The sequence below is a fragment of the Biomphalaria glabrata genome, chromosome 5, assembly GCF_947242115.1.
Source record: "Biomphalaria glabrata chromosome 5, xgBioGlab47.1, whole genome shotgun sequence".
Classification (NCBI taxonomy): Eukaryota; Metazoa; Mollusca; class Gastropoda; family Planorbidae; genus Biomphalaria; species Biomphalaria glabrata.
Window position 1 is genome coordinate 42,747,277 of NC_074715.1, and position 15,634 is coordinate 42,762,910.

Genomic DNA, 15,634 nt, shown 5'->3' on the forward strand with positions numbered 1-15,634 from the left:
ACCACTCAAATGGGGGCCCAGAGGGTTTTCAAATTCTCCTCCCCCACCCGAGCTCTGCCACAGATTTTAAATAATAACACTCCTGCTATTTTATTACATACTTTTTTTTTTAATAAGAAAATATGTTCAAGATTCATCAATAAATATATCTCTGCTTTTAATTTTAACATCAAAAATTAGTTATTAGAATTTTTTTCAAAGGGATATGGGGGGGGGGGGGGGAATTCAGTTGTGCCCATTTTTACACCCATTTGAGAATGAAATCTTTTTATCTATGGGGCAGATGATATAATGGTCATTTTTTTTCTGTGGCTGATGGTTAAGGAGTGTGTCTTGTGGACAGGTTTTACAACCAACCACCTTTTATTTCCACTACTAAGCTCATTCATCCAGTTAGAGTTGGTGTACTAGGGGATGTAATACAAATCATGAAATAGGTGTCTTCAAACAGGAATCAACATGTCCCATCATTTTAAACTGTTTTACAACTCAGTCAGCACATCCAGTTGCTTGATCATCTATGCTTTAATATTAAATTTATTTTTATTTTGTGCAGTCATGTGAAATCCTGCACTTATCCTTTATCTTCAGAATCCAAGAGATTGCCATAATAATTATTTTTATAAATATAAACCAGGGGAAGTAGCTCTAACTAAATGTTTTGAACATTGATTGAATGTTAATTCCCCTTTCTTTTATTTCTTTCTTCTCTGACCAGGCCATCTACAACATGTTGGGGAGCGCAATTCAGGATCAAAACATTGAATCCCCACAGGAGAGGACCACAAAGATCTTCAACAAGATGGACACCAACAATGATGGTGTCTTGTCCAAGGAAGAATTCGTCCAGGGCTGCATGAATGACCGCTGCCTCTACCAGATGCTTACAGCAGATGGAGAAGCACCTAAGGAATAATGTTAGAAATTTTGTTTCTTTTTCTGGGGGGTTTGGGGTGGACCTGTGTTTGGGAGGGGGGTGGGAGGAAATGGGGGCAGGGCTCATCTTATTGGCTGTTGGTGTAAAGAAAGAAGAAAACATGGGCTGTGAGATTGAACGGGATGCTCTCCCCTGCAAACTAAATATGAGAGTAGATTTTGTTAAGAGTGAAATGTGGTATAACTGATTATAACATGCATTTTAAAGTGCTGCTCTCTATATGTATTTTTTCATTACAAAAAAAATTTCATTTATTGTTACAATTATGAAAAAAATGTACATTTATTTTTACTGATGCTTTTTCTTAATTTATGAATTCCAATTCATTAAGAACTTTGAATAAAATGTATTATAATATGCAAATTTTATTTTCTAATGTTTCTTAGACTTTCTGAAATAACACAGTAGTGGTTATTAGTAAAGCTGGTGTTGACATGTGGCCTCATTGTTGTTCACAATCCTACTCTAGAAGCACTTTTCATTGTTAGATTAACTTGTTCATTTTAATTATGTTTTTGAAAATAAACAAACTTTTTATAATAATGTCTTCTTTCAAAATAAACTAAACTAAGTAGATTAGTAATAAATAATGGTTCAACATGATAAACAGTAACATTAAATTCTGAAGAGTTGGATATGGATTTATGGAATTTATGCTTTCATTTTGAAAACAAAGTATTTTAGTGTGTTTAAGTATCTACGCAATTTTATAATCAAGAAAATTTATGTGTCATTATTGAATGTTTTTGAAATACACTATATATATTTATAAATTATTGACATTTTGTATTTCTTCCTTTAGCTACTTATAATTTACAAATAAAAATAGTGACAACAAAAACTTCCCTAAGCTTCATATAAAGACCAATATAGGGACCATTTTAAAATGTCAGACAATTTATCTTGAACATCATTTGGCTGGCAAAAATATTGCTTAGTTCTATTTAAAAGTAATACTAATTCCGTTTTCTATGAGTTAAAACATTAGAAAATCTCATAACTGCTAAGTGTGTAATAGGTTGATCAATAAAATATTATCTTAAAGAAATGATGAGACTCTTTATGCTTGAGAATGTAGAGGTAACTCCACAATGACTGGATATTTGTTTACACAGCCTTGTATGACCGCAACTCTCACACCATGGTACTCAGAACAAAATGTTGCTACGCACATTCTTTAAGTCTTGATTGTTTTTCATAATAAACTACTTAGAAAGCTATATTCACTTTGGATGTGTTAGTTGCTGTTTCAATTTTATTTTAGATATATTTGTGTATAATGACCATAATTTGCTTTAGTAAACATGAACATGGCCAAGTTGTTATTAATCCCAGCAATTTTGTTTGTTTTGCTTCTATCACCACTCATTCAAAGTCCACACTCCTTAGAACATGAGATCACAATGTCTGATGCCTCACAATGTCTGATGCCTTTGAACAGTAATTTCATGTTTCATCCTTTTATTTTGTTTCAATTTTAAACATTCCCTTTTTTTGATTCGCTTCAATATGTGCTGTGTTCTTATATTCCTAAAACATTAACTGCTTTTCAATCTACCGGTTTATCACTGACCACCAGTTCTTCGGAGAATAGGAAAGTTGGATTCAAAGTTTTGGAGTGTTTTCTTTTTAGAGAATTACATATGTTATTAACTGATTTGATTTGTGGCATCTCTATGGCAAAAAGCATATACTATTGAAGTCTTGGAGTAGAAGCGATTGAAAATTATCAGAAATTAACTTTTTAAAGTTCTTTTTCTTTTTACATGTTGAGTACCCTGGGCATAAAAATGATGAATATACAATGATCTCAATGATCCAGGGGAGAAGACTGATTTCCAAATTTACCAACAGGAATTTATTTGTTTTTCTCCCTTAGATTAAAGGGAAAAAAAAATATTTTCAGAGATTCAACTAATCAGGTATTGTCTTTGTTTTGCTTATGAATGTCCATAATTGAATTTCTTTTTATTTTTTTTTCATTTTCCAAACATTTTACTTAAAGCTGCTTGAACTATGTAACTTATACTACAATAAAGCTTTTGGAACAGTTCTTTACATTTATCTATACAATTTCTATTTGACTCCACTTCTCACACCCGCTGATTGCTGAAATACACAAAAATATTGTTCAAAGAAAAATGACATATAAGGTTTGTGACTAATTTGAATATTTAACTGTACAATCTGAATGTTACTGATTTAATATATTTATATATTCACATAATATATTATATCTTTGTTTTTTAATTGCTATGTCTGAAGAGAGTTTGTAATCTCAATAACATTATTTTGAAGTTAAATACACTTTTTGTTACTTTTAATTACATTATGATTTAGTCATGATAAAATTAAATATTTTATATATTTTAAAATAGCATAAACAGCTTATAAAGTATAGATTTTGTGAAGTTAACATTTTAGATAATATATCCATATGGCATATGGTTTGATTTATGCATAACGCCAATTAATTCTATCAATATCGCATGCCCAGTGCACTCTGTGGAGGTATCTGTAAAAGTCCTCTGTGCTGCCTTTAAGCCTTTGTAATACAACAAGGCAGATCAATCTTGAAATATTTATATTTTGTCTCCTTCTAACTTCAAATCATCAGTTTGGTAGCCAAAGCTTTTAGACCACAGAGAGGCCACACCTTGCTTTGCTCTCGATTTTGAAGCATCAACCTTTGCCACTTGTCCATTTCATGATATTAAACTTTATATAACAGTCACTGATGTATTTAATCACATCTAAATTACATTTTCCCCTTCATATATCTTTATATAGGCCTATATACATAGATTTTGAAATTCCTTCCATTTAGTTTGTTTCTATTTGTTAGTTACTGAAGGTAATAAAAACTGTCCGCTAATTGATTTTTATTTTTTTTTGTATTGTTTTTCTTTCACAAGTTGAATAGTAATTTTGATGGGTTGCAGGACATTTCTTGATGACTTTTTGTTGGTGAATAATATTTGGTCCAATTGTTGACTCATTAAGACTCTCTGTTGGCCAAACGTTAATTACTATCCTAAGATTTCTTTGCTAAATGTGAATCATTAGCCCAGATTTGTTGGCTAAATGCGAATTTACTTATCTTGGTAAATGAACATTTTTAGCCAGATAAGATTAGTTGGCTAAATGTAAATTCTTAGCCCTAAGAAGCTTGCTGTCAAATTAGAGCTGTTAACATCTTAAGATTTTTGGCCAACAAAAAAATGCTAGCCTATTGAAACTTGTATGCCAATGAGACTAATATAAGCTGACAGTCAAGTCAAAGAGATTATTCAGTTTCTTAATTAAAAGAACTGTAGGTCCAAAGAGACGTGCTGAATAATTAAAAGTTGTTGACCCAAAGATACTTGCTTGGTTAATGAAAGTACTTGGCATAATGAGATTTCTTGACCAAATGATTGCAACATTAATTAAAACGTGTCAATCTCTGTAATGATGTTTAGAAAAAAATAGAAATGGAGTATTATATAATATTTTATAATTTAGGGGAATACTTTAGGAAGATCTTGAATTAACTTAAACCCTAGCACAACACATAACTTGTCTTTATAAAATTGCAAAGTTGTAATGGATGGCAGTCTGGCTGTGCAGTATGCATGTTGGACTGTTGTTCGTATGGTTCTGGGTTCATATCCTGCCCGCTACCATCCCTCGTTGTTCTTCAGGAGATTTTGGGGTAGGAATTAGATTATGTTCAACTCTGAAGGAACATCCAAAATAAGCTAAACCTTTGTAAAACATTTACAACATTTCAGCTTAAAGGGTGATCGTGTCACAATGTTAACAATATAAACAAGTTAACAAAACAACACTTTATTCTGGCTATAGTCTAAGAAATATTATTTAGTTACAGATTTCATATCAAACATATTTAATACATTTGTATAATTCAATGAAAAAACATATTTAAATCATATTCATATATTAATACCATTGGCAAATATAATTAATACATTTATATATATTAACAATGGCAGCTTTAGCTGTTTCCAGGGCCCTGTGATAGTGTCATAAGGGGGTGATGGAGCATTACCTTAATTCTTTGGTATGGATGGTGGAAAAACTTCAACCATATAGAGAAACAAGTGCTTCTTTAAGAGAACAGTTTTTAAATAATCATCCACACTGTATATCAGTCTTTAGAATATTGGCCTGGTATATTGGAGAGTGTGACAGGGCCCACATATTGGCTTGATGGGTTAATGGTGACAAAAAGAGTTCGCAGTGTGATAAAATGTATTTTATATATTTAGTATGTTATTCAGTTACGGCCTTTGGAAGGGTTCAACAGTTGTGCCTGCAGAAAACTAAATGAAGGGGGTTCCACAAAAGGTAATGATATTAAAGCAAAGACTTATGTAGTGATTTTGGATAAAGATTTATGTAGTGTTGTGAGATAGACTTATGTAGTGTTGTGAGATAGACTTATGTAGTGTTGTAAGATAAGAGACTTATGTAGTGTTGTAAGATAAGAGACTTATGTAGTGTTGTAAGATAAGAGACTTATGTAGTGTTGTAAGATAAGAGACATCTAGTGTTGTAAGATAAGAGACTTATGTAGTGTTGTAAGATAAGAGACATGTAGTGTTGTAAGATAAGAGACATGTAGTGTTGTAAGATAAGAGACATGTAGTGTTGTAAGATAAGAGACATGTAGTGTTGTAAGATAAGAGACATGTAGTGTTGTAAGATAAGAGACTTATGTAGTGTTGTAAGATAAGAGACTTATGTAGTGTTGTAAGATAAGAGACTTATGTAGTATTGTAAGATAAGAGACTTGTGTAGCGTGATGAGAGCAGTGTTTGCTTTAAGCCAACCAAACACTCCCATACACACCCATATATCTATATCACATTGTATCTATAACTCCTGTTTCAACTTAGTGTGATTCCAAAGCCACGACCCTCAGCTACACAAATCTACTGTACTTCCCTGCAACTTGTCTTTGGCTTATCACTTCCTCAGTTTCAGAATGATCTTTTTTTTTGTCTCCCTAAAACCACATTTTCTTCTTCATTGCACCTCCCCCCGCCCTTTCCTCCCATTTATATTTGTAATATCTACATATTAAGATTCCATATGATCACACGGAGTGTGTTGTGACGTCTGTCTGTGTGTCTGTCTGTGTGTTTGCCAGTTAGAAAACCCTCGTGACACCAATCAATGGCGCCGTCAAGCTGGGCGCGTGTACTCCCTGTAATGGCGGCGCCCCAACATTATTTTTTTCTACGTTTGTGCTGCTGTTGTAACACTTGCATTTATCGATCGCCTCCCCTTCGGAACAGACTCTGTTCTGGATCTTTCTCTCCCCCCCCCCTCGTCTGTCGACCTCATTACAAGTTGCCGATGGGAGGACGGACTCGACATACTCCTTTAATCCTAAAGACTAGAAGGTTCATTAACTCTATTTGGCACTTGGAGTGAGTGAGTGAGTGATTGGTGCGGGAACTATTAAAGCAAGTAATTACAGGTCTGAAATAAAAAGAAAGTTTATCTCTGAGTAAAATTATGAACGTTAGTTAACATTTTGTGAAGTAATTGAGACTTTGAACCTGCTAAGTATTGGGGACTTTGTACATGATAAAAATAGAAGACGTAGGTCTATACACTTTGAACGACACTTTCCTAATAGGATTTGATCGTTTTATGAATTAGTTCAAAGGAAGTTCTATCAGAAAAAATCGTAGTTTGATAGTTTAATGAGGTCTCTACGCATCTCTCCCAGAGTTTTGACTACTACAGAGTCGTTGTTTAGAGACAGTGCTTCTTTGATTTTCTTTCCAATAGCAACTCTTAGCTGCAATAGTAGGTCTAATGAATACATAAATGTTGGCCTAAAAACCCAGACAAGTTGATGTCAGATATAAACCAAGACTCATAAATGAAAGTCTATAAATCCAGGTCGTGTGGTAAGCGCTTCAACTGTCATTTCGATGTTCCCGAGTTCAAATACTTATTGCTGTCATTCCCTGCTACCCTAAAGGAGATTTAGTCTAGGAAATAACTGTCTCTATTTCTGAAGGAGATTTGGTCTAGGAAATAGCAGTGTCTATGTCTGAAGGAGATTAGGTCTAGGAAGTAACAATGTCTATTTCTGAAGGAGATTTGGTCTAGGAAGTAGCAATGTCTATGTCTGAAGGAGATTTTGTCTAGGAAGTAATAGTGTCTATTTCTGAAGGAGATTTGGTCTAAGAAGTAACAATGTCTATTTCTGAAGGAAATTTGGTCTACGAAATAGCAATGTCTATCTCTGAAGGAGATTTGGTCTAGGAAGTAACAATGTCTATTTCTGAAGGAGATTTGGTCTAAGAAGTAACAATGTCTATGTCTGAAGGAGATTTGGTCTAAGAAGTAGCAATGTCTATTTCTGAAGGAGATTTGGTCTAAGATCTAACAATGTCTATTTCTGAAGGAGATTTGGTCTAGGAAGTAACAATATCTATTTCTGAAGCAATTTTCATAACTTATTACAAAATTGTCTTTTTATTTATAGGCATTTAATCTAAAATCTTGGCACCAATTCGGTCATAAGAAATACAATATTTTTGTATGAATGATTAGAGTCGATTCTACTTTTCATGTGTGGCTATTAAGTGGTTTCTTTGCGATACATATCCCAGTCGATTGATTCACCTAGAAAAAAAGTCCCAGCCCTTTTATTTTCGTTGTAGCCATTGATATTGGACACGAATGTTGACTCATGAAGAAAGTCGTCAAATACAACTGGAGACAAGTGACAGACATTGAATAGAAACATTGGACTAAACAGAATGATAGTTAACATCTGTTGATCTAAATCTCATTGACCTGTACATTCAGATATGCTGTTCCATAAAATGAGCAGCCTGGCATTGAGTCGAATGAGTTGTCATAGTGTCATTTCAAACCTTTGCACATGTCAACCAGATGACATCAAAGAATATCGACGCCCTGGTGCTGACTTCCGGCCCGTGACATGGCGTGTCTTGAGTGTGTGTGTGTGTGCGTGTGTGTGTGCTTCAAGCCTTCGGCCCGTCCCTCCTTCTCCCCCCCCCCCTCTTTTTAATTTTTCTTTCCATTCATCAAGACCCACCATATCATATGAGCAGGAACCCATTCATTCTGGACAGTATTTAGATAACTCGGAATCTGGTCTTTGTCTAGCGCCCTGCCTTCCCTCCCCCCTGCCCCCAATCTCCACCAAGACAAGACTCCACATACCAAAGGATGTGTGAGCTCACTATCGATCCGCCTCTTTCTCCTCCGGTACTCATCAATACTCCCCCCTGTCTCTAATTCTATCTCTTAGCCTTTAGATATGTTCTTGTTATTTTATAATTCCTTCACCTCGGCCTCACAGCTTAGACTGTGTATCCCAAAGTGTAGTGGGAAAAAAAGAAATCGGTACCCCCGTGCTAATTTATCGCTACATGACGCTGCTATATGGCACTGTATTGCTGTATGGCGCTGTTAGCCAAGCTGAGTGTTACTTTTATAATGACATTTTGATTAGAGCAGTGTCTCCCAAACTGTGTTCCGCGGAACACTACTGTTCCACGTGGCCTGAACAGGTTTTCCATGCATTAATGGAATAATTAACTAGTAGGCCAATAGGTGAATTAATCTCTCTAAAAAAATAAGCAAAGTGATCCTTCTAAATATGCGCGAAATGTGCGAAATGTTCCGTTAGAGAAAAAGTTTGGGAACCATTGAATCACAGCCACCAAAATCGGTCTCTGTGCACGTAATTGTATTTATATAGGTATTTATATAGGTCAGACAATGAAAGACTTGGTAGGGGAGAACTCTTTTGTTTAGCTGTTCTAATTACTGTAAACATGTGTTCGTTTATTTGGCTGCTTAATGCCTACAATTATTTCTTCGAAACCCTCTTGTGTTGTCGGTTACTTAAGTCTATTTTTAAGCGAAAAAAGAAAGTAAAATAATATTGGATACTGCTTAGGGTAAAAATTACGTTTTCAAACTTTTAATAAATTATGACACTATATAGGCCTACGACAAGCGCTATATGACATGCGCGATATGACATGTGCTATATGCCATGCACTACATAACGTGCACTAAATGACATGCACTATATGTTTCATTTTTTCTACGATTTTTCGGATGTTCCTTCAGAGATGAAGATTAGGCCTTTCTACATCCTAACCAAAACCTCTCTCAGGACGGCGGGGGGTGGCGGCGGTCAGGAATCGAACCCGGGATAATCGAGGCAGCGGACCAGAACGCATAAGGCCAAACAGCCATCAACACACTATTGACACGCACACGAACTTTTGGGTCACGATTTTGACTTTTTACAGAGAAGATACATGTCCCCGTATGTTATCGTAGCAAGACATCATATATTATTATTATTTAGTGCTATGGACATTTCTGCCTCATCACCGAATCATATTTGAACCCAATTAGAATTGGTAGGGTGTCATGTGGCCAGCACAACGACCAAACTTTTTACTTCTCCCCAACTAAAGTCAGGTCCCACTAGAGCTGGGTGGACTCAGCGGCGCGTAAAGATGCCAAAAATAAATTTCCAGCCTTCACCAGTATTCGAACTCGTGACCCCCTCGGTTCAGAAGCTAAGCGCTTTACCACTCAGTGACCGCGCCATGACACCGTTGTTAACCGTGGGCCACAGAAACAGGTGACCATTACATCATCTGCCCTAAAGATCACAAGGTCTGCAAGGGGTACTTTACTTTTAGAATTGGTAGATTACTTTTTGTTAAGTGTTAAAGAGTTGTGAAGGGGTGTGTAGCAAACCCAACGAATATTCATTTCAGATATCAATAGTGCTAGTTACTGTTGACTCACATACTGATATCTATAGTGCTAGTTACTGTTGACTCACATACTGATGTCTATAGTGCTAGTTACTGTTGACTCACATACTGATGTCTATAGTGCTAGTTACTGTTGACTCACATACTGATGTCTATAGTGCTAGTTACTGTTGACTCACATACTGATGTCTATAGTGCTAGTTACTGTTGACTCACATACTGATATCTATAGTGCTAGTTACTGTTGACTCACATACTGATATCAGTGCAGAAATCGAGATAAGATTTAAATAATTCTACGTCCACTGTGCCAAGCTCAACTCTTTTCAATGTCTTTGAGATCTGTAATTTCTTTTAGTTTATAACCTCTGAATCCCCGTTTCATGTTTGAGACTATCTTTTTTTTAAATTTTTTTACAAATTTTGCTGTCATTTTATTTTTGGATATTTTCTCTGCGAGGCTACATCGAAGCCATTTTAATGGCGTCCAATGAATTCATGCGATTGGATGTCTCAGAGGGGCGGGGTAGGTGGGTGCTACACGCGCAGTGATGGCACGGTGACATCCCAGAGTTCCCTATGACAGGAAATCCGAGAGGCTGAGTACCCCGTGTGTTGTTGTTTTCTCTGTAATCTACGGCTCACCAAGGACTTTGAACATTTCTCACTCCGCATGCATACTCTTTTGGTTGTTATCTCTTTGTGGTAGTCTCTCATTGCTTATTTCTGAGTTGCTTTATTCGCATAAAGAGTTAGATCTAGATCTAAATCGAGTTGTGTTCTTCTTGCATCTTTGCACACTGAAAACAAAAACACTTTGTCTTTACAAAGACTTAGATCTAGAATCTATCTAGTTTGTAATTCAACTTCGAGACTGTCCCAGCTTGCTAAACTGTTATGTGAAACTTTGCAACGCTCCCCAGCAAGGACTACGCCCATGGAACCAAAACTAGAGTGAAGGTTTATTTGTGCTTGTCTTCATTCGATTGTAAGGGTGAAAATCCAAAACTGCAACGATTTGAATGGACAGCAAGACGACAGGTCAATACTCCAGGTCAGAGACGTTTAAGTGGCTTTCATAATTCAAGGTAAATGCTGCTATATTTTTTTCTAGTTGCTTATTGGCTTCAGTGTCAGAGTTAGACTTGTAAAGGCCTTTAGATATTTGAGATATGCTGCCCATATGTTAGTATTAAATATTTCATGGAGGCCCTAAGCTACAGCTTGTGTTACCTAGAAGTATATCCGGCCCTGATTAGCTGTGTATCTTTAGCAAAGCAATGTAATTGAGAGAGACCAAATAATATAATGCTGCATATATTCTTTTAAATTTGACTCAATCTTATTATATATGTATTATCATAGTATGCCTAATCTAGTTAAATAAATTACTCCTTTCATACCTTTCGATCTAACGGTCATCTTTTTCTATGGCCGACGGTTGTCGAGGGGGACATGTGCCCAGCACAACGGCATTTACTTTCCCCAATTAATATCAAGTACCCATTAGAAGTTGGGTGGATCCTAAAATTCCTGAAACTCAAAATCCCAGCCTTCATCGAGATTTGAACTCTGGGCAGCTCAGTTCGAAAACCAAGCGCTTTACGATTCCGCTACCATGCCTCATGCTTAATCTACTTATGAACCTTTCTTTGTATGGCTTTGTCTATGACCAATAGTGTCTTTGAACAATAATGTATACGACCAATAGTGTCAATAACCAATAAGGTCTAAGACCAAAAGTGTCTTTTGCCGATAGTGTCTATGATGAATAGTGTCTATGACCAATAGTGTCTTTGACCAATAATGTTTAGGATCAATAGTATCTATGACAAATAGTGTCTATGACTAATAATGTCTGTGACCAAAAGTGTCTTTGACCAATGAATGATGTTTATGACCAATAGTGTCTTTGACCAATAATGTTTAGGATCAATAGTATCTATGACAAATAGTGTCTATGACTAATAATGTCTGTGACCAAAAGTGTCTTTGACCAATGAATGATGTTTATGACCAATAGTGTGTATGAAAAATAATGTCTTTGACTAATAATGTCTGTGACCGATGTGTCTTTGACCAATAGTGTTTTTTTTTACTAATAGTGTCTATGACTAATTTTGTCTATGAACAATAGTGTCTTTTACCAATAATATCTATGACCAATAGTGTCTTTGACAAATAGTGTTTTTTTGTTTACTAATAGTGTCTTTGACCAATAATGTCTATGACCAATAAGTATCTTTGACTAATAATGTCTATGACCAATAGTGTCTATGCCAATTGCGCCATATAAAATTTTCCGACACGCGTGTCATGGCCCACCCTTAAAAAGTGGTCTACTTTTACGGATCCGAACCCCCTCTGGCTTTATTAAGCAATGTGGTCAGAAGTTTCGAGGAACTGCCAGATATGACCCATTGGTTATGGGTAATTAAGACTAGTCTATTAGATTTGTCCATTCATTTCGTTGGCCGCCCAGTGTTACCTTTCATGATCAGAAATGTAAAATAATTCGCAAACAATGTCAACAAAATTCAATCTGCGCCATACTTGAATAATTGTCTTGTAGCATGGTAAAACTATTCAAATATATCCTATCTTATAAAATACAGACGTTACTTGAAAAAAAAAAGATGATTTCGTCCCACGCGTCATGCATCTAGTCATGCATGTTAACCAATGATTTAAATTCTGCCAAGTCACCGGTTTTCCAGGCTGGCTAAGGCAACCCATTCCATGCTCTAATAGCACTAGGGAAGAAGGAGTATTTGTACAAATTTGTCCTAGCATATGGAACGAGGAATGTGCCTTTATCTTTGTGTCTTTCTGAGTATTTTATTACAAGTATATTGTGTTAATTAATCATTAATGTCTGAGAGAAATAAAAAAAACTTTTCGTGACCTTAGTTTAATCTCGTTTTTATTTCTTTCGTTGCGATCTCACGTTTCAATGCCTCGGTCAATGAGACATGTTATACCTGGACCACATGAGTAATTGTATGAGACTAAGAAAAAATACATATAAATAATGCAACTGCATCAAACCCCACCACGCGAGCGCTTTGCTTGTTTACAGTTGTCAAGCTAATCTTTTGTGAGTAAAGTTTAAATAAAACGAAACAATGGAAAATTGCGGTTAGCTTTATCATTGCTTTTTAGTTACCATGGCAACAGCTGATATAATTTACTTTTTTAGCACATGTAAGTTCTATTGGCACGTAACTATTGGCAAGTAACTATGAACGCGTAGCTATTGACACGTTACCTTTGGTACATTATTTACACTGTAATGTTTTGTGCAGGGCCGGCCTTAGGCATAGGCAAACTGGACAGGCGCCTATGGTCTCCGATTGTAGGGGGGTTTACAAAAGACTGAAAACATTTTTGTTTAGAGACGAATTAGCGAAACACTTTCCCAATGCTGTTGTAAGAGTACACCAGAATTTAAATAGATTGCCCACTTTTATTTTTTTCGCCTTTTATTCTGTATTTTCAGCGGCCTCCGAGAGGGGAAAGACGCTATTAGTTTTGTATGGAATGTCTGTCCGTCCGTCCGTCCCGTTTAGATCTCGTAAAGTAGAAAAGATAGTGAAAATCCGACTTTATAATATTTTAGACCATTCAAATTTCAGATGCGACGGCTACTTTTTTCTTTTCTGAAAGCGAAAAATCTAATTTTTAAAATCACTAATGCAAGCATTTTTTTTCATAAAAATACACCACTTTTACAACTATTCACTATTAATATTAACAATACGAGAGACTCTTAAGAAGGGGAAATAGTATGTCACCATATTTTTAACACATTTATGCAAATGAATTTAGGTTTTTGTCAAAAATTTTTTTTATTTATATTTGTATTGCCAAGTTAAATCTGTTCTGTCATACTAACTACTACATTTACACAAAAAAATATTTACTTTTTTTAAAGAGAAAAAATCTATTTAGTATGCATATAAGTTGGTCATAATGTAAAACAACAATTAATAAAGTAGTTTTTCATATTATCGCGTGAACTGCAGCGCTGGACTACAGCTCTAGAACACTGAACTAAAAGATTTATTTGTTTTTTACGGTAATATTTTTTTCTTGAGGATTTGAATAAGAGATTGACCCTTTACAAAACAATGAGATCAATTAGATATTCATTAAAAAACATCAGTTAGGCCAGGTTCACATCTAACTTCACGTTCACTGTCACCTATCCTTTGGTCTGCTGGACAGCTGGGGCACCACACAAGATCTGTCAACCTTCTTTCTCTATTTTTCTCTGTCATGTGTCTTTGATAGAATTTCATCCGATGTTCTTTCTGAAAATATTGATACCTGCCTGTTTACCTGACTGGGTGGATCACTTCGGAGCCGATTTTGAGTTTGTGTTTTCACACAAACTGTCTTTGTAACCTTGTTTTATATATATATTTTTATGTTTTATATATTCTTGGAACTAGTTAAGTGTTGGGCCGAAATAGGCATGATATATTCTTGGAACAAATTAAGTGTAGGGCCAAAATAGGCATGATATATTTTTGGAACAAATTAAGTGTAGGGCCAAAATAGGCATGATATATTCTTCGAACAAATTAAGTGTAGGGCCAAAATAGGCATGATATATTCTTGGAACAAATTAAGTGTAGGGCCAAAATAGACATGAAATATTCTTGGAATAAGTCAAGTGTAGGGCCAAAATAGACATGATATATTCTTGGAACAAATTAAGTGTAGGGCCAAAATAGACATGAAATATTCTTGGAACTAGTCAAGTGTAGGACCAAAATAGACATGAAATATTCTTGGAACTAGTTAAGTGTAGGGCCAAAATAGACAGGATATGTTCTTGGAACAAGTCAAGTGTAGGGCCAAAATAGACATGAAATACTCTTGGAACAAGTCAAGTTTTATAAAGAAATAACAGTCTTCATAGAACTGAAGAAGAAAGTGGCAAATCTAACTACCTGATGCCAACTAATTTCAATGACTAAGAATGTCAACAAGTCTAGTGCTCTATGGTGGTCAACAAGTCTAGTGCTCTATGGTGGTCAACAAGTCGGACACTTGGTGATTTTTCTATCAACAAATTTTTGTGCTATTGTGGATATTCTGTAGTCAATTAAACAGTCTTTTTTTTTCCCCATGAAGCAGGGTATTTTTAAACGGAAACAAAGCTCTTGTGCCTTAATTTTCTTATTTTTAATAAGCGCCTATTAAGAATAGTAATTGCAAGGGTTAATTGTGTTGATCTGTGATTTAATTAGTTGTTTTGTTTTTTTAAAATATTGACGGAACAAAAACAAAACACACTCACCCATGTTCACCAGGATCCAGTTTCTACGTTAGAGACAGACAATTGATTTTTGTCGCTGTTGACCTCTGGTTAAAATGATGGACACCACCATTTCTCTCCCTTTACACCCAACTATTTCTCCCAATAATTGTGTTGTTTTAGTGTCCACAGCTGTTTTTGGAAATAAAACATTAAGAAGTTGTCTTCCCCTGTGTATTATATGCACTCAATCTCTCGACACATTTTGTGTGTTATTCCCGGGAAGGAGGGGGGGGGGGGGAGAGGGGGCATTTCGGGGCTCTACTTTATGGAGCGGTGCATGTTATTCTTCTCTCCCCCTCTCTCTCTCTCTTTCTTTCTCTTTCTTTGTTTCTCTCTCTCCATTTCTTTCACTTTCTTTCCCACTTTCGATCTCTCAAATGTTTTGCAGCCGATAGATTTTGTTTCAATTAGTTCTCTACTGGTCCAAATGTTCACTACTGGTCCAAATGTTCACTACTGGTCCAAATGTTCACTACTGGTCCAAACATTCACGACCTATTTTTGACAAATTGACTTGCACTAGCCTTTATTACAAAGAAAGATCTATACTCTCTTGCAAGTTACTGT

The 15,634-nt window shown here is 35.6% G+C and overlaps 2 protein-coding genes across 7 annotated transcripts in view; both read left to right on the top strand.

The window, feature by feature from the left end:
* The window catches only part of LOC106059563 (neuronal calcium sensor 2-like), a 128,664-nt gene extending 124,848 nt beyond the window's left edge, over positions 1-3,816 (top strand). For all 6 annotated transcript variants that reach the window (XM_013217213.2, XM_013217211.2, XM_013217216.2 and 3 more), the window contains one exon: positions 719-3,816. In XM_013217213.2, the coding sequence (XP_013072667.1) occupies positions 719-916 (198 nt within the window). In that variant the 3' untranslated portion in view covers positions 917-3,816. The remainder of the gene's footprint in view (positions 1-718) is intronic.
* Positions 3,817-10,346: 6,530 nt separating this feature from the next.
* Positions 10,347-15,634, top strand: part of LOC106059564 (neurocalcin) — a 116,517-nt gene continuing 111,229 nt past the window's right edge. The window contains exon 1 of the mRNA XM_013217218.2: positions 10,347-10,826. The gene's annotated coding sequence lies outside the window, so the exon portion shown is untranslated. The remainder of the gene's footprint in view (positions 10,827-15,634) is intronic.